Below are 27,083 nucleotides of genomic sequence, written 5' to 3' on the forward strand. Positions count from 1 at the left end.
TCTATTTTCCAATTCCTAAAATTGGAAAAGAGCTAGCAGGCAACAAAGGACATACACCACAAGCAAAATGCCGAAGATCTACTCCCCATTATTCCTAAACTAAAATCGAAGTTGATAGTAGATGATTTTGACAAGAAGATGGCAGAAATTGATAACGCTCTAGGCACTAACGACAAAGAAAACAGAAGGAGAAGAGCATTAAGTAATGGGGACGGTTTCATACGAGATTATACTATGACTAAGTATACCAAAAGTTCCTCTTGGACATCTTCCAAGAAAAATAAACTCTATGATGAAAATTACGCCATGATAAATGACTTAACAAGTATATGGACATACCTCAAGCAACTGTGGCGAGACCATATTGACAGCAGTGTTACCAAGAAAGTATCTCCAAAAGAAATAAAGAAAAATATAGACAAGCCACAAAGAAAGAAAAATACCACGACAACCACGCCCAAACTCGAGACAAGAACAGAGGAAATACAGCCCTCACTAACGGACATCACAACCAATGCAAGTCCAGAGTTAATCAAACTCAATGAACTGTCCCCAGAAAAACTAATTACCATAACGCATTTAAAACCAACGACGTTTACAAAATGGACGTGGTCCACAGGACCAACATTTACAAAGACCCACTCCTTCGGCAAAATGTATATAAATTTAAGAGCAAGACTCCCAGTATTGCATACCGAGACTCAAACTATATTAGTTCAAGGATACCATTCGGATAACAAAAGGAAATTTTCTGAAAGTAAAAAGAAAGAAAAATACGTACCCGAAAAATGCTGGACAATTGACGGCAAATATACATGTGCCAGACTGGCCATGGCCAACGAACCAACCAAAAACTACGTCTAATCGTTACCTGAGCTAAATGAGAAAAACGCCCTAAGAGTATCGATTCACCAATCTTTCTTAATATTATATAGACAGAGACTACAAGCACTATTTGAATTATTCAATACAGAAATACAAAAGTTAAAGCAAAGTACCACAAGAATTTTTCAAGTATTTTTTCAAAAAAGCAAATATCGCAGATCAGCTAGTCTAATACCAATTGTAGGAGGATTGGCTTCACGCTTATTTGGGCTATCGACTGAAGAAGACCTGGATATCCTAAGGGTAAACGTGAGAAAACTAAATAACGCCATGAACGTGACCTTAAATATCCAAAAAATACCAGCCAGTATAGCCAATTATCAGAGAGACAAAATTGAGGCAATCTCGAAGAACATCTCAAAAAAAGAAAGAATAATGAATTATTTAAAGAAGGAAGTAGATCGCAGGATTTCCGATTCGAGCCTCACTATGGTATCACTCGACATAGTGACAATCGTATTGCTCAATCTGGCAACTCATGTAAGCAAATTTGAGTTCGCATTGTTTGTCCTCAGTGGAGGAACCTTATCATTTGACCTTGTGGATCCTTCGAACCTAAAAAGTATCTTAGATGTAATAAAGACATATCTAACGTTCGGTCTACATCTACCAACAGAACCAAAAGTAGCAAACTTAATCCAATATTATACCAAACTAAAGGTTCACATTACGTAAATCAACGAACAACTATTTGCCGTAGTAACAATTCCACTAATAAATCAACAATTAATATATGACATGTATAAAATTTCAACATTTCAAGCCAATACAGGTAAAATTAATTCGTTTATAACTATCACCCCCAAAGCTGAATACTTGCTAATTGACCAATATAGGAGGAGATATGCCTTTGCTAATCCACAGGACCTTAAGGAATGCATAGCATTCAAAAATCTAGTATGCCAGTTAACCCTGCCTATTTATAACGTAAAATCTGGATCCTGTATGTTAGATATATTTTTAAAAGAGACTCAACAAGAAGAAATTCCCAATTCATGCGAAGCGCTAGTAGGTAGTACAAAACGAGAAATATTTATTCATCTTAGAAATGATCTATGGCTATTTTCTGTCCCAAAAGAAACAGTCGGGACTATCTCTTGTTATAATAACACCGAAAGAATCGATTCAAGCTACAGAACTGAACTACTATAATAAGATTTAGGAACAATAACCATAAAATAGCGGTGTTGATTAGTAACCAAAGAAGCAGCGGCGCAAGCACCGCTGATAACGACAAGCATAAATAAAATAAGTCCCAAAGGAATCAATTTCAAACCCGTTAATTTATCGCATACAATTACGAATATTGAAAACGAAGAAGTAAAAGCCACAATATGGTCTAAAATAGAGAATGTCAAGGGAACCTTACCACAAACAAAAATAAGAGAAGCCTTAGTCTCTCAAATTCCTCTATTTACTAATAAATACCAAAGATTGAAGTATGTAGAAAGTAGATACGGACTATTCTCAACAAATTTTTGGTGGAATATCCTCCTGACGGTAGGATTCGTATTCATGATTTCTCTAACTATAAGAATGCTATTGACCCTGAATTACGGAAGAATTATGACAACACGTAGAAAAAGGGCAAAGACAGATCACATCGAGTCGAGTGAGATGCAAAACCTAAACCCGGAACTCCCTGATAACCCTTAAGCCAAAAAAAAGTAAGGGAGGACATGATCGAGCGAATGGGAGTAGAGGTCCTCATTCGTGCAATGTCCAGTCCAAAATTTCTACTTATTTTTCGCGTAAACCCATGCAGCTGCAAAGATGAAGTATGTATTTCTTAAGCAGCATGGACGCGCGTAAACAGTAAAGGCTTGAAAATTTATAGTAAATCTAGACCTCTCGTAAAACCATGTAATCTACCTCGCATGTAGTTACATAATAAAAAGTAAATGCTAAAGTAGATGAGTGTTGAATAACATTTAAAATGTATTGAATATTGAACATGTGCCAAATGCACATATATATATGTATATATATAATCACTAAATCTTGAAAATCTCATATTGTGTTATTTTTCGTATACACAATCATTTTTCTTATGATTACCGAGCTTATCTCATAGTAATTTAGTGCTGCTGCAATATGCATGTAAAAGCATGAAAATTGCTCTTATTCGTTTGAGTTTAACCGTACCCATATTAAATTGATATTATTAGTACGACTAATTACGACTATTATTTCAAACAATAGTCCCCGTATAATATTGTATGAATTGTGTATTATTGCTGTATGTGTTTTAACTTACGTAATTATAGAGAACATATGATTCTGCCTAGATATTTATACTCCAGGAAGCGGAATAGTTAGTGCAAATCCATTATTGGTATACCAGCACGCAACACGCATACAACCTAGTAGCATCTGCTCTCATCATTTGTCAACCACCGAAAAGTACTCACCACAAGTACCCCTGAAAACAATACCTTGATGACAAACTAAGTCACCCAAGCCTAGTACCAGGTAACACTACCTCAAACAATATCGGCAAACAGAGAACCCCATATATATGTATATATCTGAATTAATGATTACCTAGAGAACCACCCCAACCTAAGCATGTCGCAAAACTGCAAAAAATCCGTCGATAACTATCCTTAGACGGCAAGGTCCCAAACATTAAATCATAAGAATCAAGAATAACCTTAGAGCCAATCCCTCAAAGATTATGTATCTCAAACTCCAAATCAGAGGTATCATGTTGAACCAGGATGCAAAGTTCAAGTTTTGACCCTATCCAATCATTATTAAAGGTCATAAAACCAAACCATCCTCCATTAGAAGAAGAATCAAAAATGAAAAACTTTGCGGGAAATATGAACTGTACGTGCAAACTTTCCTAAAATAAAGTATAAGAGAAGAGGCCAAACCAAGCTATCTTAGCCATAATCCCCAGGACTAAGCCCTCAATGATGGTGCATCATTAAAACAAGAATCAAAGACAATGCGTCGAACATAGAATCTGAGATCAAATTTTTATCCAACCACAATTACCCTTACATATCGCAACATAGCCCTTTATTCAAATAAAACAAGGGCTAGAACGTGAACAATCTACGGGAAATATAGACTGTACGAGTATAAAATTTTCCCGAGGATAGAAGTGCACAAAAAGAGATACCCAGCCCAGCGATCCAGATACTCATTTCACGTAATAAATTCACCAAGGGTTATGTGCCCAGGACACAGTTCAACAAATCTATAATATCAACCCCTCGTATATGACGTAACAAACCACCCACGGACAATTTTGTGCAAGTAGTCATACTTATGAACAACATAAACGCTTATCCCAAGGAACGAGTGCCAAAAAGTGAAACACCACGAAGACAAACCATAAACAATTAGCCAACCCAGTAATTAATTGAATGGAAGCGCAAAGTAAAGTGACAACATATGTGAGTATTATAGACACATAGAATGGTGAAGTAAGTGTGAATCTTATGTATCTAACTTGTAATTTTAGTGAATATTGAGAAAATCTTCATAAGACAGATGTAAACAAGTGAAAACTACATTATCCAGCTGTTGCAATCGGACATTAGGCTTAAATCTAGCAATGTGTCAAACTTTTTATTTGAAATTATTTTAATCCACACAAATCAGGGCTCTTGAAGTCAGTTAATTATTGTATCAATATAGCATCAGGTGGAAGTACAGTATAGTATTAGAAAAGGTGAACGTGTACCATGTCAAGCAGTAAAATAATTGCAGAGGCAGAACTTACTTAATTAAAACCAAGGAGAATTATTAGCATATCAGGTGAAGGTAATTTTAGTATTAGGTGGAGGAAGTAACAATTATGTATGTAATCATATAACCAAATGTGTTAGCCAATAGAAACTCTTTGGCCCTTTCGCCAAATAGAGTGTATAGGTGATGGACTTTAAAGTAATGTCTTAATATATGTAGTCTCATAAAGCAATCGGGAATATGAATAAAAAATATATATCTTACCAAAGCTGAGTTAATTCAAGTACCAAGTTAAAATTAAAAAAAAGGAAGGGAGATCAAAATTTGAAAGAGTAGAAAGAGTAGTGGTAACTCAACGATGAGGACATCGCTAAGAATGGGAAGGATGATATGAAATGGAGTCCTTTTTCAAGACCCCCAAATTTTCCAATTAAAATTACCCAAGTAAAATCAAATCACCCAAAATAGCGAACCCAAAAATTGAAATAACCCTTAGATGAAGCAATACTTAATTGTTAAAATTAAAAAGTAGCGAGACAATTGTATTACAATTGTAACTCTATGAAAAAATATTTCCCACGGAAAATGTAACAGCAATAAATATCAGCGTGACCAATTGTACATGACAGGCGACCAAAAATGTAATTTAAATCTTGAGTTTGAATTTCCAAACTGTCAAGAGATGGTAGAATTTATTATACAAAAAATGATCACTCGAGATACAAAATAGAACTATGTATTCCATTGTAATTACAATGTAAAACCTTATTTTGTTCAAGAAAAATTCCAAAGTGAAGTTTTAAAAGTTATAAATCGTATCAAAGTTAATTAAACTCGACTAGCCGATTGACACGTCCCTGTTCAATAGTAATATGGGACATACAGTCTGAACCAATAGAACCAGTATAATGTACTTTTTAGCAACGCCTGAATGTAACCTTCGGCGAAATCGCAGGATATAGTACCTTCGAACTTAGCAAGTTTCAGTGAGTCTATGATGAGTTTTATCTGAGTCTAGAAGCAGTCTTATGTGAGTCTATTTGCAGTCTATTATCGGTTTAGAATGAACTTTTAAAAACATTTATTATCGGTGAATTAACTATCGCACTGCATTGCCCCAGACAACAATTTTATCTTAGGGTTTATGACTGTGAAGTATTTCTGATATTCCTGACAAGCTTTGTACCGATCATGTGATTAAAAATAAATACATTACTTTCTTATTTATTCCTCTTTATGTTAGTATTTCTCAAGATAGTTAGTCCTAGTGGCTCCAATCGCTCTCAAGGGAACCTGAATCCCTTCAATCTGATTTCGACTCAGTACGGCTACTAATATATGCTCCCCATTTAAACCGCTGATTTAAGCCCCCACCATATGTAGTTCCCCCTCTACTATGGTATGCTACTCGCGAACCACCAACAAAAGGTTTAATTGAAATTTCCTATATAAAGAATTTACTGAAAGAATAAGAATAAACCTTTAACTGAAAACCCCCCTAAAAATATTTAATCGAAACCCCCCTCCATTATACGATTGAAAATAGAAAGGGCTGATGCCCTTTCTAACAGTCGAAAGTGATTGGAGGAAAACTACTCCCCCTCCCACGCCCACCCTCCCATTTGACTTTATGTTTAAAAACTAAATGTTTCCATAAGATTAAATCAAAATGCACTGTGATAATTCTAATTCCAAATAAGGCATCTCAGCAGTATCCCAAGAACGACTGAGAGTTTTATGTTCAAACTTTTGGGGCTGCCTCTGCTCTTAAAATTTAACCAAATCAAAATAGCGTAAGTGTATCCAAGCTATCAAAGAAAGTAAACAGATTTTTTTTTGCGAATATCAAGTTTTCCATTTCAGGTCAACTAGACAAGGTATGAAACTAAATTAAACACTTCTATTTGTGTCCAGATTTTTAAGAGGGTGTATATTGTTGAAAATTGCTGAAATTTTTTCTACAGCATACAAATAGCCGGCCAAACTATAAATCTCTAAAAAACGAAAAGATTTAAAGTATTATTTTCTTTTTCTCTGAAAAGACTATGTCAATATAAAACGAACAAAAATTAATTAAAAAAAACTTTTTGTACAAAATAAGTTTTTCAAAGAAAACTAAAGAACTTCATTAAACAAAAAATGAGCAAAAATAAAATCAAATAATCTACCAAGCGTGAAACTACCACAAAACAGCATCGATAAATAAATGAAACTCAAAACGAACAGAAATTACAATAAATAGCCGAGTAAAACTCAAAAGGAGCAGAAATTAACATAAGTTTGGCTCAAAACCCCTATGCCTTCCCAAGGCCAGAAAATAATTTGTAGTTTACTGAAAAAAGTACAAATGAATGTGCATTTTCAGTTTAATATACATATACTGATATTTAGTTATCAAAATGTTAGTATTATTTGATTTATTAAAGTTATAAAAGTAAAAACATTTATATTTTTTTCAGTAAAGTGCAAATCCATCGATAACTTCCATCGATAAGACCACAAGCCGTTTTGAGACAACGCAGGAGCTCTTGCTCAAAAAACAAGATCCGTGGAGAGCCCAACCCAGAATCTATCAGAACGTCTGATCACAGGCATTTCATTCTGAAAGGCTCGATAGTCGGTGAGGTGAAACTTGATAAACATTTGCAGTGCAACTTTTTTTAGCTTGTTAGGTGACGGATATATCGAATGACATTTTTGTATCTATAGATGGCAAGATATCAGACACGGGCATTAACGTGACATAATAAATGATTACTCAGGGTAATTTTCGATTGTTACTTTTTAGCTTACGGCTTTTTCCGACAAATCACTTGGACAAAGCGTGGGAAGAAACGTTGATATAAATTATTGCATACGAACGTAATGACAGTAGTGTAGTGGTGAAACTGGTCTTCTAAACGAGCCAAGCATAATTTATAAGGCCACTTATTTTTTTTTTCATCAACAATCGACGAATTGGTGGACAAAAAGTGTTAAAAGAAACATGTCAAATGGAAATAAAAAAGTGAATATTGATTAATATGAAATGGGTTTTCAAGTAGACATTACACAGGTTGATTTAATTTTTGGGCTCAGCTCATCATTTTATGTTAGAATAGTTGTCTTCTGATAGTATGGTAAAAAAGAAGTCACAACAATGAGAAGGGTAAAATCGCATATTGATGATTATGAAACTTTTTTCTGGTACATTTTACACCAAATTAGCTTTCATTTTCGAGCTAAACTCTTCATTTTACATCGGGACGGTACTTCATATAAAGAAAAACGAACATTTATCGATGGTTCATTTTTTCTTAGAAAAAGCTGAAAAAATTGACACGAAAGGCAAAAAAAACTAGTTTTGCGTCAACCTAGAATGCGCAACTTTGGATATGTTGTTGATTTTGTTTTTTTTTTTTTTTTCCTCTCTCTCTCTACAACATGGTATAAAAATCATTTCTGCTTTAATTTGTTTGGGGTCGACCCATATTTTTAGCTAGTTTGCCTGTACTACATATCAGTTGCGACAATTGGAATAAACTCATAGTATTAAAAATGGAAAAAAAGCAGCAAAAACAACAGCTTCAAGCATCTTTGGAATTCTCCACGGTGAGTAAAGCCGTTTGTACTGTTTCATGGAGATTCTCAGTTGATCAAGGAGGCTTTTCACAAATGTTCTGTCGCAAAACTTTTCGTATGAGCACGCTCTTGAAAGTAGTTTCAAGACACTATTTGGCAAAACTTCTCCAATCAGGATGAAAACTTCTAATTTGAAAATTTTCAACGAAATTACCTGTAACTACCAGGACGTCTTTCTTTACTAATTATAGGCTATAGCAGCAGGCTTCAAAAGCGTTATGGTTTAGAAATACAGCGAGAATGGCAGATCTAATTTGTAAACAAAATGAAAATTTGGAAAAACGGATATAATTTCTCAATAAGACAATGGAAAAGAAACTTATTTTTCAAAATAGTTTTAAGTATGGATACAGCACTGGACTCTACAGTCCCAATTGGCGGTGCAACATAGTCTCCTTGTACAATTAAAACAAGTAAAAACATTAAAAACCGATATATTTTTTAAAAAGACAATGAAGGAGACAAACATTCTATCTGATATTCCATTATCAGACAGATATCTTGCTCTGACCAGCCTTGTGCTATAAAAAATTGAATTATCAAACTCGACTTTATTTAGATTCTTTTTTCTTTTGTTTTGATTTTGTCTTTGTAGAATGTCGGGATTTTTCTTTTCACTTTTCTTATATGCTTTGTTTAAACTAAGTATTTTAGGTTGTTCCATTCCCGTTAAAGGCTTCCAGACTTGAAACCAAAATAATCGGACTTTTATGGTTATTAGTGCCAGAAAAAAAATCCTTTGGATTTTGTTTTTGACTGTCTTGTTGAAAAATTACACCCGTTTTTGTTTATTTTTTTATTCTAATTTAAATCCAAAGGTAGTGTAGTCTATGAAATTTTTTATACTTTTCTGGCAACTATATACAATGCTCCTATCGCCAAGACAATACCCAGAGACCGAGTAATATCCCAAATACTACTCGGCGTCTCTCTCTGCCAAATAATTGGACTTTTAGGATTATTAGTGCCAGAAAAAAAACCTTTGGATTTTGTTTTTAACTGTCTTGTTGAAAAATTACACCCGATTTTGTTTATTTTTTTATTCTAATTTTAAATCCAAAGGTATTGTAGTCTATGAAATTTTTTATACTTTTCTTGAAACTATATACAATGCTCCTATCACCAAGACACTACCCAGATACTGAGTTGTATTCCAAATATTACTCGGCGTCTCTCTGCCAAATAATTGCTTACAAAGGTCATACCATCCCCACTCGACGAAAATCTCCGTCTTCCAAGAACAGTCTTTAAACTAGGGAGCAAAAAGAAGTTGCAAGGGGCTGGAACCCGTGAGTAGGCAGTCAAGTTGTTCAAACCGTAAATAATGGAGATTTACACCATGATAACCACTGAGATGTGAGAAGGATCATTGTCTTTGTGAATAAATATATATATATATATATATATATATATATATATATATATATATATATATATATATATATATATATATATATATATATATATATATATATATATATATATATATATATATATATATATATATATATATATATATATATATATATATATATATATATATATATACATATATATATATATATATATATATATATATATATATATATATATATATATATATATATATATATATATATATATATATATATATATATATATATATATATATATATATATATATATATATATATATATATATATATATATATATATTCGTTATTTCTATTTCGAATTGAAACATGTGCCAGTCCCCACCCCTTTGAAATAGATTCCCAAGTGCTTGCCTTTCAACAATTTATAAAAATATCAAACATTGTCAACTAACCACACATTGGTCTCCAGTCCTTTGTATTTATCAGCGAGTTCAAATTTACCTCCACTCATGCTTGATGATGATACGCTGAAACAGAAAAGAATTCTTTGGAACTGATTGAACTGAAGGAATTTAGTAGACCTTCTCGGCATAGGTCAAAATCTAATATAAATAAAACAAGAAAGTCATGAAAACAGAAAGAAAATGCACATGGTAAGCTACTGCTGAAAACATTCCGATGCAATGGTACATTTAAGCAAAATTTGCCAATTATTTTGTACTAAGAATACATTTTTGTGTGAAATTTTTTTATTGAAGCTCTCCATCTCCAAAGGAGGGAAGAGATCCATCAGAGATCCACTTTTGGGTTTAGTATTAAAGATAAATCAACCTTAGTAAGGTAACATGTCCAAATCTAATTTGCTACAAAAACATGTTAGAAACAAATTTTTAAATCCGAAAAGAAAGATAGCGAGCGATATTTTGACGGTGCTTTACCCATTACACTTACTCTCACTTTCTCCAAGTTACATTTTTTTTTTTTTTAGCTGATTAACTGAAAGCTAAGATAATCCCAGAAGCTGAGATTATGCAATTCAGAAACCTCTGTTCTATATCCCCCATCCATTATGCTGTCCATCTTATGGACAAAATATCCAGTAAACTTAAAAGACCGAATTCCTGGTTCAATTTTGTAGCACAAAGCTCTTAAATGAATTTCGACTTGATTCCCATTCAATTAAAATTATTGTCTTTCCTTTCCATTTGAGCACAAATAGTTACATACTTCTACTACTAATAACACAATGCAACACCAAACCAACTACCTAAAGACATATTCTAATGCTCTCCCAGTTTACAATGGTGTATTAGGCCCAATTTAATTTTTACAATTATAAACAACCTTAATATTAATGTTTTGGACAAATAAAATTTCTAAATAGTATAAATGTCTTAGGAAAAAAAATTAAGGAAAAGAAGATTAAGAATGTTTCATTTCTAGGCTTACAAAAATACTAGACGAAACAAGACAAAGATTTTTAGGGAGGCAAACTGTTTCTTTTCTTCAGCACTTTAAGAGAAAATTAGAAGGAAACGCGTTCACATTTTTTGAACAAAACAAACCAGATCAGAACAAACAACATGGAAAGCAAACAGAAAAAAAAAGAAAATAGGAAGATTTAAAAATGTATATTCTGAATGTATATTCTGAACCCTTCTCAATTGGTAATGGACTGCCCTAAGGAGCCCTCTTAAGTATAATTTATTTTTTCCTCGCAGTCATCAATAGCCTTGGTGTGGACTTGTCTGATGGATGGAAATTTGTTGATGATCTAAAGCCCAATGGATATCCTGGAAAAAATATCAGATGAAGTTCCTACGGTGTGCGTGCAACTGAACAACTGTGTAACTGAACCCCAATCAACTGAACCACTGTAACTGAACCACCAAGCAACTGAACCACCGTGCAACTGAACCAACGTATAACTGAACCCCCGTGCAACTGAACCCTCGTGTAACTGAACCACCGTATAACTTAACCCCATTTTACAAAACCCTCGTGCATTTGGACCCCCATGCAACTCAACCCCATCAAACTGAACCCCCGTCTAATTGAACTCCCGTGCAATTGAATCCCTATGGAAATAAACCACCGTGTAACTGAACCTTCGCCCAACTGAACAACTCTGCATCTCAATCACCGTGCAACTGAACCACGTTCACCTAAACCGTCGTGTTACTGAACCCTCGTGCAACTGAACCATCGAACTCGGTTTTTCAATATTCTAAAAATATGAGTCATTATCACTAGGTAAAACACAATTTGGAATCTTTCTGAAAATTGAGTAATAAACCTCTGTGTTGAAAATAATTGAACTTTGTGAATCTAGATAACGAATTTTGATCAGATGTCTTAGAAGAGATTGCCACTAAAACGGATATGGGAGGGGGGACTCGTTGCACTCCAGCCTTTTTTCAACATTCCTTCAATATACCCTGAAAGTTTAAACTTCGCACCCTCAGGTTTTTATCCTCAGCTGTTCTCGACACATTGCAGATCCGTCTTCTTTTAAAACAGGATGCACATAGTACCTTTTGATTTAGCTGAAGATGCTCCTAAATATTTTCCGAACAATGTGACGGCTGATACCATCAGCCATTCGAGATATTGCTGGTATTTCCTTTTTACAACCAATAAAGTAAAAAATGTTTTTGATTGTATTTAGCACTCTTCTTGATATTTCTTTAAAGCTTGACCTTAATACTCCATGCTTTTTCTAATTTATAGGATCAAACATGCCCTTTTTTCTTTGTAAAAAACGAACAAAACTTATGTGTTAACAACAGACAACTAGCATAACTTACAGCCCTTGCACCAGGGGCGGAGGTTTGTGAACCCTGGAGGCATAGTTATTTAATCTTTGAACTGTTCTAAACAAAATGGCAATATCAACATTTATATCGGAGGTACTTGGGGAATAAAGAGAATGGGGTGGCTCTCCGATCATTTTTGAATCTTAAAAAGTGTACTGGAGCTGTGAGAATCAAAAGTGCACTTCGATTTCCAATCGAATGAGGCCTCCCCCTTCCCCAAGTTCATACACAAAGTTTTTTCATAAAAACCTTATGTGGTAACAATGAGCAACTAGCTTAACTTACAGCCCTTTCCCTAGGAGCTGCTAGGGGGGTTGTTAACCCCAGAGGCATGATTAATTGACTTTTAGATTATTTTTGGCAAAATGTTTTTTTTTTTTTTTTAACTATGATCGGATGCATTTGGGGACAAAATGACAGTTAAGAGGGAGATGCTGATTGCCCTCTGATTATCTTTGATTCTTCAAAATTGAACTTGAACTTTCGATTTCCAATCGAACGAGCCTCCTCCAAAGTTTGTACGACCATCCCTGCTATAAAAAACCTTAAATTTTAACAATGGGTGGCTTGCAATAACCTACAGCCCTTACACGAGACTGTGGGGGTTATTGTCAATCACGTTTATTATTTGATTGAAAATTGAAAGTTTTAGTGCTCTTTTTTAAAGGAAAAAGTGACTGGAGGACAACCAACCTCCCCCATCATTTCCCCAAACACATACATTGCAAATTTTTAAGACAGCCATTCTGTTCAAAATGGTAGAAAGGTCCAGTTATTATATCTTTGGAAATGTCCAGTCCCCCCCAGCAATGTCTGTAAGTTAGGCAACACATCCATTGTTTACATATAGCATATGTTTTTAGAAAGTTGAGCATGTTTGACCTTTGCTTTCAAAAAAGACGAAGGTGAGCTTTTCAGAGAATGTTGAAAGGACTGTTGAACTAAATCTAATCAGGAACGTCTGAGGAAACGTTGAGGGGAAAATTGAAATAAATCAAACCATACTAAGTGCATGCGGATTGCTACATATAGATCAAGATGAAACTTTCGGGACATCATGAGGCAGATGTTCAACTGACCAAAAGACAACATGTACCTGCTACTACTGCTATTAATACTGCTGATACTACTGTTAATATTACTACAACACCATTATTGCTACTACTGCTCCTACTACAACATCTACAACTATGACACTAGTGCTATTAAAGCTTCGCATATGAAGGTGAAAATTTGAAAGAATTTTCAGGGGAATTTACAAATCACGCTATGTACATGCAGATTGTAAAAGGACGCATCGCAAGAATAGATTTTGGTGTTAGGTTGTAGCTTTCAGAGAACGCTTAATGGGGAAGATCAGTTAACCAATTTAAGGAGGCCTTATTTTCGTATAAATTTGGTAACTCAATTTCTGTAAAATGTGGAATCCCCTTTGCTGCAACAGATCAGAAGTAAACCGAATATTTCAAATTAATTTAATTGTGAAAATACCTTCTCTTTGTATACACAGTCATAAATCTTCAAAAACATTTCTTTGTTTAAGCATTGAACTACACTTGAGCCCACAATATATATTTAAAGACCCAATCTAGACCAGTCTGGTATAAAACAGATAGGAATGTCCTAAATGTTACGACATTTCAAGCTTTAGAATCAAGGCATCGAAATACTGAAAAAAAAACTACTTTTTAACGAAAAGGTTGGCGATTGGCTAAAAGGACAGGGGAAAGGTCGCTAAGCGAATCAAGTACCAAGTTAGATAAAATGTACGGATCAGAGACAAATCGAGGTAGTTTTGCCTCGGAAGCCAGGAACTGAGCAACTGAAGTTCTTTTTAACTAGGATAAAAAGCAACCGCTAGCCTGTCTAAATTCCCTTTAAAGATAACACTTAAATAGAGTTGTAAATTTCTGAGACATTTCTGTCGCTTGGTCCAAATGAAAGATCCTATTTGAATTAAATTAATATTTACATCTTTTGAGCAACCTGGACTTAAACTTTAGTTAGGGCGAGAATTCCCCTTTAAGGGTTGCCAATTGCTGATACTGATAAAGGATTGAGTCTTACTGATAGCTTGAGATAACCCTGAGATCCTTTGTGATTAATTAAAGGATACGAGATCTAATTAAAATTGACTAGAGGCGGAAAATACCCGCGTAAATAACTTAGGACTCTTATTAGATTTTATTCTATTTTGGGTGATTGGTTTCATATTTCCGGTTGTATATTTCACTTAGTCAAGGCTCGAGCTATCTAGACAAAAACAGCGTTTTAAAGGTTAAAATAAGCTAAAATTAATTTCTTCCCAGAAACTTAAAACTTGTGGAAGAAGCCTCAAATAACCAAAGGTTTAGGAAGGGGGGGAGGAACCCTAACCAAAAAGTCAATATTATGGGAGCCTTTGTGCCTCCCCTTTCCAGCCTAGTGTCTTCTGGAACTTAGCCTAGTATTTATAAAATATCTCACACTCAGAAAATTGGAGCTCACTAGACAATAATTTTGCTTACCTCCTTGTGGATTCTCTGACGTGTATACGGAAGAGAATCTTATAGTATATAAACTATACTGTATACTGTAATACTATAATGTATAAAAATGATGTCATTTTCACTTGTTGATAGTTAGTCCATCATCCATCCATCCTAGGGCAATACTAAAGTATTTCCCACTGGACTTGTATGCAAAATGTAGGACTGAATTTCATTCACAGGCGAAAAGTGACCTAAACCTAATAGGCTTGCCCGTTTCGAGTTTCAGGCAGACTGCCATTTTAGGATCGAAACATGACCAACGAGTCCCCTGGACATACGTGCGAAAGGGGAGACCTATAGTTTTCCAAGAATTTTGGTAAACGGCGGGAGCAGGTATAACTCTCTTCTTGGACAAATACTTGTGCGTTAGATTTTAGAAAGGTACGCCTACCTAGAGTCTCAGGAAGGTTGACCAAGTTTTAGAATTGACATATGGCAGTTAAGTCGCCTGGAATTGCAGGCAAGAAAGCGTCCAGTCAATAGACTAACGGGGTTCGCTTGCCTTGAGTGTCAGTAGAGTGACCCAATTCATAAGCTCAGGCATCTATTTTGAATTAAAGAGTTTTTATTTGAATTAAAATCCCAAGCAACTGAACCCCTGTAACTGAACCACCATGCAACTGAACCACCATGCAACCGATCCCCAGTATAACCGAACGCCCCGTGCAACTGAACCCTCGTGTAACTGAACCACCATGCATCTGAACCCCATTTAACAAAAATCTCGTGCAACTGAACCCCCGTGCAACTCAACCACCTTTAACTGAACCACCGTGCAACTGAACCACCGTCTAACTAACCCACCGTGCATTTGAACCAACGTGCAACTGAACCACCGTGCAACTGAACCCTCGTGTTACTGAACCCTTGTGCAACTGAATCACTGAACTCAGTTTTTCAGTATTCTAAAAATGTGAGTCAATATCACTAGGTAAAACACAAGTTGGAATCTTTACATGTTCAGCCTTGTTGGAATTGTTTGTTTTTTAAGTCACGATATAAACGCCTATCGAGATCATTCATTAAAAAATCTCTGTTTTATTTTCGCAAAAAAAAGAAGATCAGATGTCACAAACCATTAAAGCAGGTGTATTTTCCTTTTCTTCAGATGAATCAGACCTTTCTGAACGTTGAGTAATAAGCCTCTGTGTTGAAAATATTTGAACTTTGTTGATCTAGATAAAGAATTTTGATCAGATGTCTTTGGGGAGAATTCAATTATAAAGGAATTGGGAGGGGGACTGGTTGAACTCCAGCCTCTTTTTTCAACATTCCTTCAACATACATTGAAAGTTTAAACGTCACGCCCTCAGGTTTATATTCTCAGCTCTTCTCGACACATTGCAGATACGTCTTCTTTGAAACCAGATCAGTACCTTTTTATTTTTTTTTAAGATGCTCCTAAATAGTTTCCGAACGAAGTCACGGCTGATACCATCAGCCATTCTAGATATTGCTGGTATTTCCTTTACACAATGAGTAAAGGAAAAAATGTTTTTGATCGTGTTTAGCATTCTTTTTTATGTTTCTTTAAAGTTTGCACGGTATCCTAGAAATATACCATTTCTAGGATCAAACTTATTTCTAGGATCAAACATTCCCCTTGGTCTTGGTAAAACAAAAACCTATATGTTAACAATAGGCAACTCGCCTAACTTACAACCCTTGAACCAGGGGCGGAGGGTTGTGAACCCTGGAGGCATAGTTATTTAACCTTTGAACTTGTCTAAATAAAATGGCTATCTCAAAATTTAGATCGTCTGCACTTGGGGAAAAAAGAGGGCGGAGTGGAAGCCCTCCGATCACTTTTAACTCTTAAAAAGTGCACTGAAACTTTTGATTTCCAGTCAAATGAGCCCTCCCCCTCCCAAAAGTTCACAAAATTTTTTTTTCCATAAGAACCTTATGTGTTAACAATGATCAACTAGCTTAACTTACAGCCCTTGCCCTAGGAGCTGCTGGGGGGGAATGCTAACCCTGGAAGCATGATTATTTGACTTTTAGACTGTTTTTAGCAATATGTTTTTGTTTTTTTAACTTCAATCGGATGTATTTGGGAAAAAATAGCAGTTAAGAGAAAGATGTTGATTGTCCCCTGATTACCTTTGCTTCTTCAAAATTGAACTTGGATTTTCGATTTCCAATCGAACGAGCCTCCTCCAAAGTTTGTACGACCACCCCTTCAATAAAAACCTTAAATTTTAATAAGGGGTAACTTGCAATAACCTACTGCCCTTGCTCCGGGGACTGTGGGGGTTGCTGTGAATCATGTTTATCAGTCACGTTTTATTATTTGATTGGAAATTGAAAGTTATAGTGCTCGTTTTAAAAAAGCAAAAGTGATTGGAGGGCAAACAGCCTTCCCCCCCCCCATTATTTCCCCAAAAACATGCAATACATATTTTTATTATAGCCATTTTGTTCAGCATGGTTGAAAGGTCCAGTTATTATTTCTTTGGAAATGTCCGACCCCACCCCACCCCTAGCCTTCAGGACAATGGCCGAAAGTTAGGCAATCCGGCCATTGTTTACATATAGTATATGTTATTGAGAAAGGTGAGCATGTTTCACCTTTGCTTTCAAAAAAGACGAAGGGCAAGACCAAAGTGAGATTTTCAGAGAATGTTGAGAAGACTTTTGAACTAAACGTTGGGGGGAATGTTGAAGTAAACAAAAAGTTACTAAGTGCATACAATTTACTGATACAGGTGTATGAGCAATTTTTTAGAATGGCTTAGCGTATCAAGATGAAACTTCTGGGGCATCATGAGGGAGATGTTCAACAGACCAAAAGACAACATGTATACTACTGCTACTACTGCTATTAATGCTACTGATACTACTGTTACTATTACTATAACACTATTATTGCTACTACTGCTCCTACTACGACCTCTAAAACTATGACACTACTATTAGACACTACTCAAGTTGCCATCAAGCCATGGCTAATTGGAGAAAAATCCAAGACAGATAGTCTGAGTGAGAGGCAAAGCTGGCATAAGCCTTTATCAGGATTGTATAAAAATGATGTCATTTTCACTTGTTGATAGATACTCTATCATCCATCTATCTATCCTAGGGCAGATCTAAGCTAGATTGTCATAGAACTGAGGGATGATTGAGATTTTTGGGTTGACTCATGACGGACAATGTCCACTCGAGCTGTATGCAGAAAAATGGGGAGCAGAATTTGCATGGACATCTTTTATTTACAAAATTAGCTGAACATTTATATGTAACGGTACTCCTGTACTAAACGGACTCTTTTATATACTGCAATGGAAACCAGTCGCGAAAAAACCGTTTATGACGGGATAATTCAAGACACCGCTATAGAGTAATACAATGTATAACGTGGTTTTCATTGCTTATACGATATTTAAACTGTTGTTTTTTGGGGTTTAGGGGGGGGAGGTTAGTTTAGGTTAGGTTACGCAATAATATATGCTATGCTTTACCCCCAACCCCCCAATGTGCAAATATGTAGCCCAAATTTGTTTCTAAACTATTATATATTCATCCTATTTTATTTTATTTCATTAGTATTAACCAAACTAGCACTATATAAAAGAGTCTTGTTAGTACAGGAGCACCTATGTAACATACTTGCGACATTTATTTAGTTATAGCAAATTCAGACATTAGAATGAATAAATGACACAGACACAACAAAATACTCTTACGTAACTTTAAAAGTCAAACTGAAAGAGCCTTGGAAACAGTGTTGCCACCGTGGTCAGTTCCTAAAGTGTTACCATTGCCCAAATCGCGTGCTACACAGCGAATTTCGGTGCTAAAGTTTGAAAATTGACTGTAATAGTCCTTAAGTAGAACTTTCGTCCTATTGTAGCACTACTTTAGCAGCCCTGAGCACGTGCTACAGTGCTACACATAATGAAATAGTGCTAAAATAGCACGTTTGTCCTACTGGTGGCAACCCTGTTTGTGACCGGTTGTAAATTCGATGTTTTATTTGCCCTTTGAAGCATCCTTATCTAAGTCCTAATTGAACATAGTTTGCAATAAAACCAAAACAAACATTTTATCGGGCCATGATTTGGTGATAGGTGAAATCCTGAAATTTTCACTCAAATTAGAGGGTTTAGGGGGTTACAGTGATGAGGAATAAAAGTTAAAACTGCGAACAAAGCGAAAAATAAATTTTGAGTTTTTAATCAGCCATAGTTCAAGCTTATTTTTAGGCCTTGACTTGAGTTCAGTGAAACAGGGCTTGATTTAAATGAGTGTTGGGTGCTTGCGTTAAATGGGGGTTTGTTTGAACGGGGTTTCGGTGTGTAACTCTATAGCTCCATGTTTTCTGTTTTCCCAAAACCCCCATGTTTCCTATGATCGTTTATTTTAATTTCTGTTGGTTTTGGGTTTCATTTATCTTTATGTAGTGATTTCTGGCCATTTTGAGCTTGAGTTATAACAGGAATTTATTTCTGCTAGTCTTACATTTAATATGGCTCTTTACTTTACTTCGAAAAATTGTTTTTTAGGAAGAAACTTTTACTTAATTTAAAGAAAGCGCATGTAATGTATTAACTACAAGTTTTAAATTAATTTCGGCTGCATCGGTTTTTGACACCCCGAAATAGACCAAAAGTTGATTTTCTTCAATTGATAATTAACTATGAGTATGAGTAGACTGAACCTAGGGGACATTGACGAAGACAACCAATTCAGGAAGAAAATTGAGTTGAAAACATCACAAAATGAAAACAACAAAATAAGCAAAGTGATAAAAACCATTACGGTATGTGGACAGTGGGAGTCGATGTCCCCTCTCCCCCTCCCCCGCTATAAAGAAAACCCTGCGGAAAATACCCCCAAGAAATACCACCTCGCGGAAAATATCTCACCCCCGCCAGAAAAAAAACCGTGGAAAATCTCTCCCTAAACAACACCTCTTGCGACTGGTTTGTCTCCAATCACTTTCGACTTATAAAAAAGACTACAGCTGCCTGGGGATTATGAACAATTTCTACCTCCATCCTTCTCTCGTCTCTCCTTTAAGGTTATTCCTGTATTTATCTGAAAGCTCAATGAGAGTTGAGATGTTTTGGCCTTAAAATGCACCCTTTGAGGTATCCCCCCCCCCCCGTCTCTCTAACTATAGAACAATCAGAGAACCCTATTGGAGAAGTTTAAGTGCCTCTAAGTTTTGTAATCTGTCCATTACTTACAGATAGTATTTGTTCTTGGGAAACATACGGACATTTTTTGCGTGGGAGTTTTCTGAAGGGGGGGGGGGATTTTTTATGAGAAGAAATTTTTCACGGGGGGGGCAAGGATTACACCTAAATTCCTCTTTTCACTTTCCTTAGCACTTCTCTACTAAACTAAAATATATGACAAATAAAATTCTCAAATTTCTAAAACCATATTTTCCGCGAAGAGATATTTTCCAGGAACTGGTTTTCCGTGGGGGGGGGGCATTTTACATGGGTAGGTATACGCCTAGACCCGTAATCAGTGACAGGGTAAAGGGAATCCCCATTAACAGACATAAAATGAGAAATAAATCTTGCTTTAAGGGTTTGTGACGGTTGATTTTCTTTGTTTTTGTGACAACAAAACAAAGCTGTTTTGTAAATCATTTTGACAGTCATTTATGTCATGACTTTAAAAAACAAACAATTCCGACAAGATTGAACATGTAAGGATTCTAACTTGTGTTTTACCCAATAATATTGCCTCATATTGGCTGAATACGGAGAAACTGAGTAGGCTAAAGGAGTTGGGTTGCACGAGGGTTCAGTTACATGAGGGTTCGGTTTTACAGTGGTTCAGTTGTACGGTGGCTCAGTTGCAAGGTGGTTCAGTTGCACTGTGGTTCAGCCGCACGGTTGTTCCGTAGCACGGGGCTCAGTTGTACGGGTGTTAAGTTACACGTGGGTTTAGTTAAACAAGGTTGAGTTGCGCGGAGGTTGAGTTGCACGAGGGTTGAGTTAAATGAAGTTCAGTTGCACGAGGGTTCAGTTACACAAGAATTCAGTTGCATGGTGGTTCAGTTGCATGGGGGTTTGGTTGTATGGTGGTTCAGTTGCCAGGGGTTCAGTTACAGTGGTTCAGTTGCTTGGGGTTCAGTTACACTATGGTTCAGTTGTAATGGAACCCATAGGAACTAGGAAAGCTCCATACACAGACTTTTTTGGCACGAACTGCAGGTATAATTGTATTTTCTGTCCTTTATTAGGGGGTAAATGATGCAACGACCTTTTCGGTGCTTAGAACCTGGCAAAGACACCTGGGGGACATTCTCAGCTGAAAATAATCCTAGGTTGGTCAAATTAAGCAGTGCTCGTGGAATCCTTTGGAGGTTTGCTGTGATCCTAAGTTGTGATTTGATGAGGGATCATCTTAACTCTATCAGCATTTTGTTCGGGTCAATTATTTTTTTTGGGGTGTTGAGCAGCTCAGAAAGTCGATGGCATTAACTTCAGCTATGTTTATGATTGCATGCCCCGCCTCCTTGGACCATCTTCTCGTGTGGCAGCTAGTCATATAAGTGGACAACTTTTGATCTAGAAAGTCCACTCCATTTTTTGTTGCGTTGTGCGTCATAATGATCTCTGGTTTACTACTTAGTCGCTGCTGAAAAGTAGATCGACGAAGCAAGAATGACTACTTTTTTTTTTCTTTGGAACATATGACACCAGGTTCGATGTTCTCTAATTCTGAAGATGGACGAGTCGGGTTGCCTTGTATGACTAGCAAGGAAAAGGTGTAAATTTTCCTCTTTTTTTCTTGTTCACCGTGCCTACATCTGCTATTCCCAAGTGTCTGAGTATTAAAATCTGCTCATAGGATGTGAACCAGTTGCTGGCTGTGATGTTGGGGTTCGAGCCCTTCAAGTGATCGACAAGGATCATGTTCGCTTTTGAACTGAAGCATTTTGGATTTCAACCATAGGTGTTTCCTTTCCAATGTAGAAAAAGACACCAGAAACATAAAATGTTTTCAAGACCACTAGACATTGAATCTGCATTCCATACTTGTTCGATTTAGAAGAAATGTACTTTTTGAATTTTCATGTCCTCTAAATGCAACTAACATTTCATCAACCGTCAACCACTCGTCTAGTAACTAATTTGCTACGCAATTTGCAATGGAGAGGTCAAACACCTCTATGATGGGAGCTAGATGTTGACCTTTTTCGTGACGTGTGTGTCTATCATTGAATCGAAGATAGTTTTTCAGATAATGGATCGCTTCAGGCTCATCGCAGCGTGGAAAATGCACCGCCCAGTTCTATCATCTGCAAACAGACCTTCGCAATCTTCACTGCCCGACTTGAATATTCTAAAGTTGGTTTCTCTGCTATGCCACAAAAAAGTTACACAAGCTGTAGGGTGGGGTCTATCGGACCCCAGAGCCCTGTATCTACGCACCTGCAAGTGATTTTGAAACGTTCTTTTGCCGAAATTTAGAACTCAACTGGTCCGAAGAAAATACGTGCTATCAGCCTCCTAGCATAACCCAATAGAGCGACATGGACCAAAAACTTAGCGCTGGGTCTGAGAGGCCCTACCCTGCCAGTTAAGGGTTAAAATAGGATCATCATGTTAATGATCCTCAAAAACGCAAAAACACCACATTTCCCCCCTTAAACACTTTAAAAAATGTAAATGTCCTAAATCCCATTCTTTGAGAACTTACCTTTCATTTGTACGCCCGATCCTGGAGTATGCCAATCCTGTTTGGCATCCCGGTATCTCGAATGAATTGTCAGAAACAGTAGAGGCAGTCAAAAAAAGGTGCCTAAGAGTTATTTTCAATGAGGGTAAAGTCCCTTATATTTCTCTTTTTCGAAGAGCCAATCTGGTCTCAAGTGGCGTCATTTGGGGGGAGAGGCAAGGGAGGCAGTTGAAATATTTACAATCTTTTACTTTCTGGAAACAAATTCCATGCTTGTATTTGCTTGTTTATTTTCATTTTTTGACACTAAAGGGTGGGTTCGGCCCACTTGGTCTTATGAAAGATATTTTTAGAAATAAAAAACTATCTAACAGATAAAATCAATAATTGGCAGAATTGAAAATTTAAAAAGCCAAAAAACCTTGTTTCAAAAGCAAGCCACTCACCAATATCTATGATTAAAAATCAACGATAGTGCTCTATACTAGATAATCAACTGATTTGAGGAATCAAACGCTAGATAAGCGAATGCAATCAACTACCTCAAGAAAAATTACATCGCATGTTGTCTAATTTTAATCAGTAATTGTTTTGCATTAGCTCTTTTGGATTTAAGGAGTTGGCAGCACATGTCTTTTGTGAGTATGAAAATGATATAGGATTTATCTAAGGGATGAAGAAATTATCAGGTTCTTGTTTGGGAAAGTCAAAATAAGGGTCACTGATTCTAATGTCACCTCTATATTGCCACAAATCTAGATCTAAATATTAGTAATAACATTTTAAAAAACTCTCTGTATTGCTGGGCTACTCCTTTACCATGAAAAATCAAAATTTTTCTGTATTGCTTGCTTTCTAGTTTTTTTTTTAATTCTTCCAACTTATTTGGATATTTATCTGACCTTAGTATATTTATTTGGCCTTTGAATTATTTTGAATAAAATGGCAATCTCAAAATATTGACTGGATGCCTTTTTGGAAAAGACTTTTGGGACGGGGGGTGTGCTCTCTGATCACTTTTGACTCTTAAGATGAGAACTACAACTTTCAATTTCCAATAAAATGAGTCTCCTCCAAAGTTTATGTAACCATACACATCCATAAACCTTATATGCACCTGGGGAATAAGTTACGACCTTGGACTCCCGGCTTGCAGAGATCGGTCTGCCCCAAAGGCATTCTTATATGGCATATGGACTATTTCGAGCAAAATCGCCATCTCAACATTTCGATCGAATTCATTTGGTTAAAAGGGGCGCGGGGGGCTAGTTGCCCTCCGATCACTTTTGACTCTTAAAATGAAACTAGAACTTTCAATTTCTAATGAAATGAGCGCCCTCTGAAGATTAGACGACTCCTTCCATAAAAACCTTACATGCCCCTGGGCCATAGCTTACAGCACTTACCCCCGAGTTCTGGTGGTTGTGTCGACCCAGAAGTTTTGTTATCTGATCTTTGAACTATTTTGAACAAAATGGCTATGTCAAAATTTTGATTGGATGCAGTTGGGGAAAAAAGGGTGTAGGGGCTAGTTGCCCTTCAGGCCCTTTTCACTCTTAAAAAGGGCACTAGAATTTCTAATTTTAAATCAAATGGGTCCAGTCCGAAGTTTATACGACGCTGCCTTCCATAAAAATCTTATATGCCCCTGGCGCATAACTTTCAACACGTGCCCACAGGCTTTGGAGGGTATTGTCGATCCCGTTTTTTTTATTAGATCTTTGATTTATAGTGTCACTATAGCGTGGCATGAAAGGCCAATTTTATTGAAGGATTAATTCCTCTTAAAATTTCTTTTTTTTTAGAGTTTCGAAGAGTTTCTAACTTCCTACTTACAGGCGGTTACTAAGAACTGTTTGATGTATAATAACCTTTTTAGAGCCTGTATCTAAAGTTTTTATGCTAACCTAATTTACCTTCAAGAACAAGAGAAAGTTGGATGCTGACTATCTTACTTTTGAAACGTTTCCTGTCAAGAATTATACTTACTGAATTTTGTTCCATCATACTCGAAATCGGTTAGCTAACATACTAGAAAAGCTCCAAAGCGAATCAAATTATTGATGGAGTTAAACAGATAGATAGATAGATAGATAGATAGATTTATTTTCCATATATCAGTAAAATAATTACATAACAATCTACAAATCCCCACAAAGGCTCCATGGCCTGTAGGAGGGGGATTATGAAAAGATCAAATAAACCTTAAACATTTAAACACTTAACATTAAAACAGTATAAACATAAGCATTTGAACTCTTAACATGTAAAGCATTTGCTTCATAAAACGGAAAATAAAAATAAACAAGGAGAGATCACTAAATAAGCTTTATCAAACTACAATGAATCACAACATCTATAAAAAAAAATTAAAAAAAATCAAATCAAAAAACTATTGGCAGCAGGCAAAAGTAAAGAAAATTAATCACATGAAAACAAATATTCTTTTACAGTCTTTTGAAGGTGCCAAACAAGTGGCATGTCAAATGACGCGCAACAAGAGGATTAAAATCGGATCTTATTGTTGGTGTATGGGGAATTTGGATATTCAGAGAACTACGGAGTTGATAGTTTGACCGATCAGATACAAAAGAAGACGTAAACCCAAGGGACCTAGGAATATCACCATGGGGCTGAAGAAAAGCGAAAGACGCACAGGAAAGAACATAAAGTTTCTTAATATCAAGTAACAGTTTAGTTGCCGAACGATTTATATCCTGGATAAGATTTATAGCTATATCGTAAGTATTCGAAAGCGGTTTGAGAAAAGAAGGGAATCCATATGACTGGACAATAGGAAACATAAGAATAAATTAAGCTATGAAATAGGATTCTTAGAATTGGTCCTGGAAAATATGTTTTAGTTTCTTTTAGAATACCGAGGTTTCTGCATACCTTCATTTTAATCAAATCAATGTGGTGTTTAAAAGATAAATTTTCATATAGGAGGATACCTAGGAAACGGAAGTGGCCATCCTTTGGTCTACTAATAAAGCCTTTGGATATATGAATTTCAGATAATTGAGGACAAGCCTGGGATATACGAGAAAAAACTAAAAAAAACTAGTTATAGAAACATGTAAGGCAAGAGAGTTAGCATCAAACCAAATTGAAACTTTCCCGAAGAGGTCAAATAACTTTGCACGAACCTCATCCTCTGTTCTCCCAGAAGTAATAAGGGTGTTATCATTGGCAAAAGTAACAAGAGAATCTGAGGTATGCAAACTATAGTTATGGGTACGGGAGACTGTTGGATGACATAGACGACAGCAATAAAGAGGATATTTATTTCTAACTGCAAAAATTAGGTTATTTATATAAATTGCAAGGCCGTATCCAGGGGGGGGGGTTACCCGGTTTGAACCCCCCCCCCCGAAATTTTTGACCGACTCGAAAATAAGTCGAAAATTAGTAAAACCTAGGTAGAAATCAGTAAAATTAGTCGAAAACTGAGTCAAAAATTAGTAAAAAAAAACCGGAAAAAGTAAAATATTAGTAAAACCCCCCCTGAACAAAAATCCTGGATACGGCCCTGATAAATTGAAAACAGTATCGGCCCTAATACTGACCCTTGAGGGACCCCCTGGTCAACACTTGATGGTGAGCGAAAAAGTAGATCAACAGAAATTATTCTACCAGACAAGAAAGACTTGAACCAATAAAAGCACTACCTCTTACGCCAAAATGATTAAGTTTAAATAGTAGAACAATCTGGGTTAAAGAATCAAAGGCTTTACGAGCGTCCAGAAACAAAGCAGCAGGAATCAAAAGGGAGTCTATGGCCGAGTGGAGATAATTCAGTAAAACTGCACAAGCCTGCTCAGTTGTATGATTTTCTCGAAAACTAAATTGAAAATCGTGAAAAAATCTTTAGAAGTAAGAAAATTATTAAGACGAAAAGGCATCGCCTTCTCAAATATTTTGCTATACACAAACAGCAAAGAAATTGGCCGATAGTTGACTGGATCATTTCGTGCCCCCCCCCTTATATAATATGATGACTAGAACACGCTTGAGACTACTCGGGAAAATACCATGCTGAAAGGAGAGGTTAATAAGTTTTGCTAAGGGAGAAATAATAGAAGGAAGCATGAATTTAATTACTTTAGTAGGAATATTATCAGGGCCAAATGACGAAGAATTTTTCAATCCCATAACAATTTTAGCAATTTCTTTCTCCGTCGCTGGCTCCAAAAACATTGACTTCATACAAGGTGACCCAAGATAAGATCTGAAGTTGGATCCTGAAGGAGAAGACCTAAAAGCCGAAGCGGTCCTTTTACCAATATTCGCAAAATATGAAGTAAATGCATCTAGAACATTCAGTTCACCTTCGATGATTTCGCCATCGAGATCCAAAAAGAAAGGGCTGATGGAGATTGAAAAGAGGGCCTAAGCACGGAATTTATAACCTGCCAAGTTTTTCGTATATCTTTACCACAATCTGAAAAACAATTAAAATAATACTGGGACTTGGCCTTTCGACAAACAGAATTATGAATATTCCTATAAATTTTAAATCGCTG

General features: G+C 36.0%; 1 protein-coding gene across 7 annotated transcripts in view; it reads right to left on the reverse strand.

Moving 5' to 3' along the window:
• The window catches only part of LOC148942639 (kynurenine aminotransferase-like), a 181,620-nt gene extending 158,548 nt beyond the window's left edge, over window positions 1-23,072 (reverse strand). For 2 of the 7 annotated variants that reach the window (XM_089102660.1, XM_089102654.1), the window contains exon 1: window positions 23,004-23,072. Coding sequence is in view for 3 of the 7 variants with exons in the window: in XM_089102657.1 (XP_088958783.1) it covers window positions 10,016-10,074 (59 nt within the window). In the remaining 4 variants the exon portion in view is untranslated. Of the gene's footprint in view, window positions 1-10,015; window positions 10,091-15,986; window positions 16,024-18,519; window positions 18,537-23,003 lie in introns of those variants that run through there. The other 5 variants (XM_089102657.1, XM_089102659.1, XM_089102658.1 and 2 more) reach the window with 5 other exon arrangements.
• Window positions 23,073-27,083: the final 4,011 nt, after the last annotated feature.

Source organism: Artemia sp. Qi Xiang Cuo, chromosome 16 (genome assembly GCF_049724085.1).
Source record: "Artemia sp. Qi Xiang Cuo chromosome 16, ASM4972408v1, whole genome shotgun sequence".
NCBI classification, from domain to species: domain Eukaryota; kingdom Metazoa; phylum Arthropoda; class Branchiopoda; order Anostraca; family Artemiidae; genus Artemia; species Artemia sp. Qi Xiang Cuo.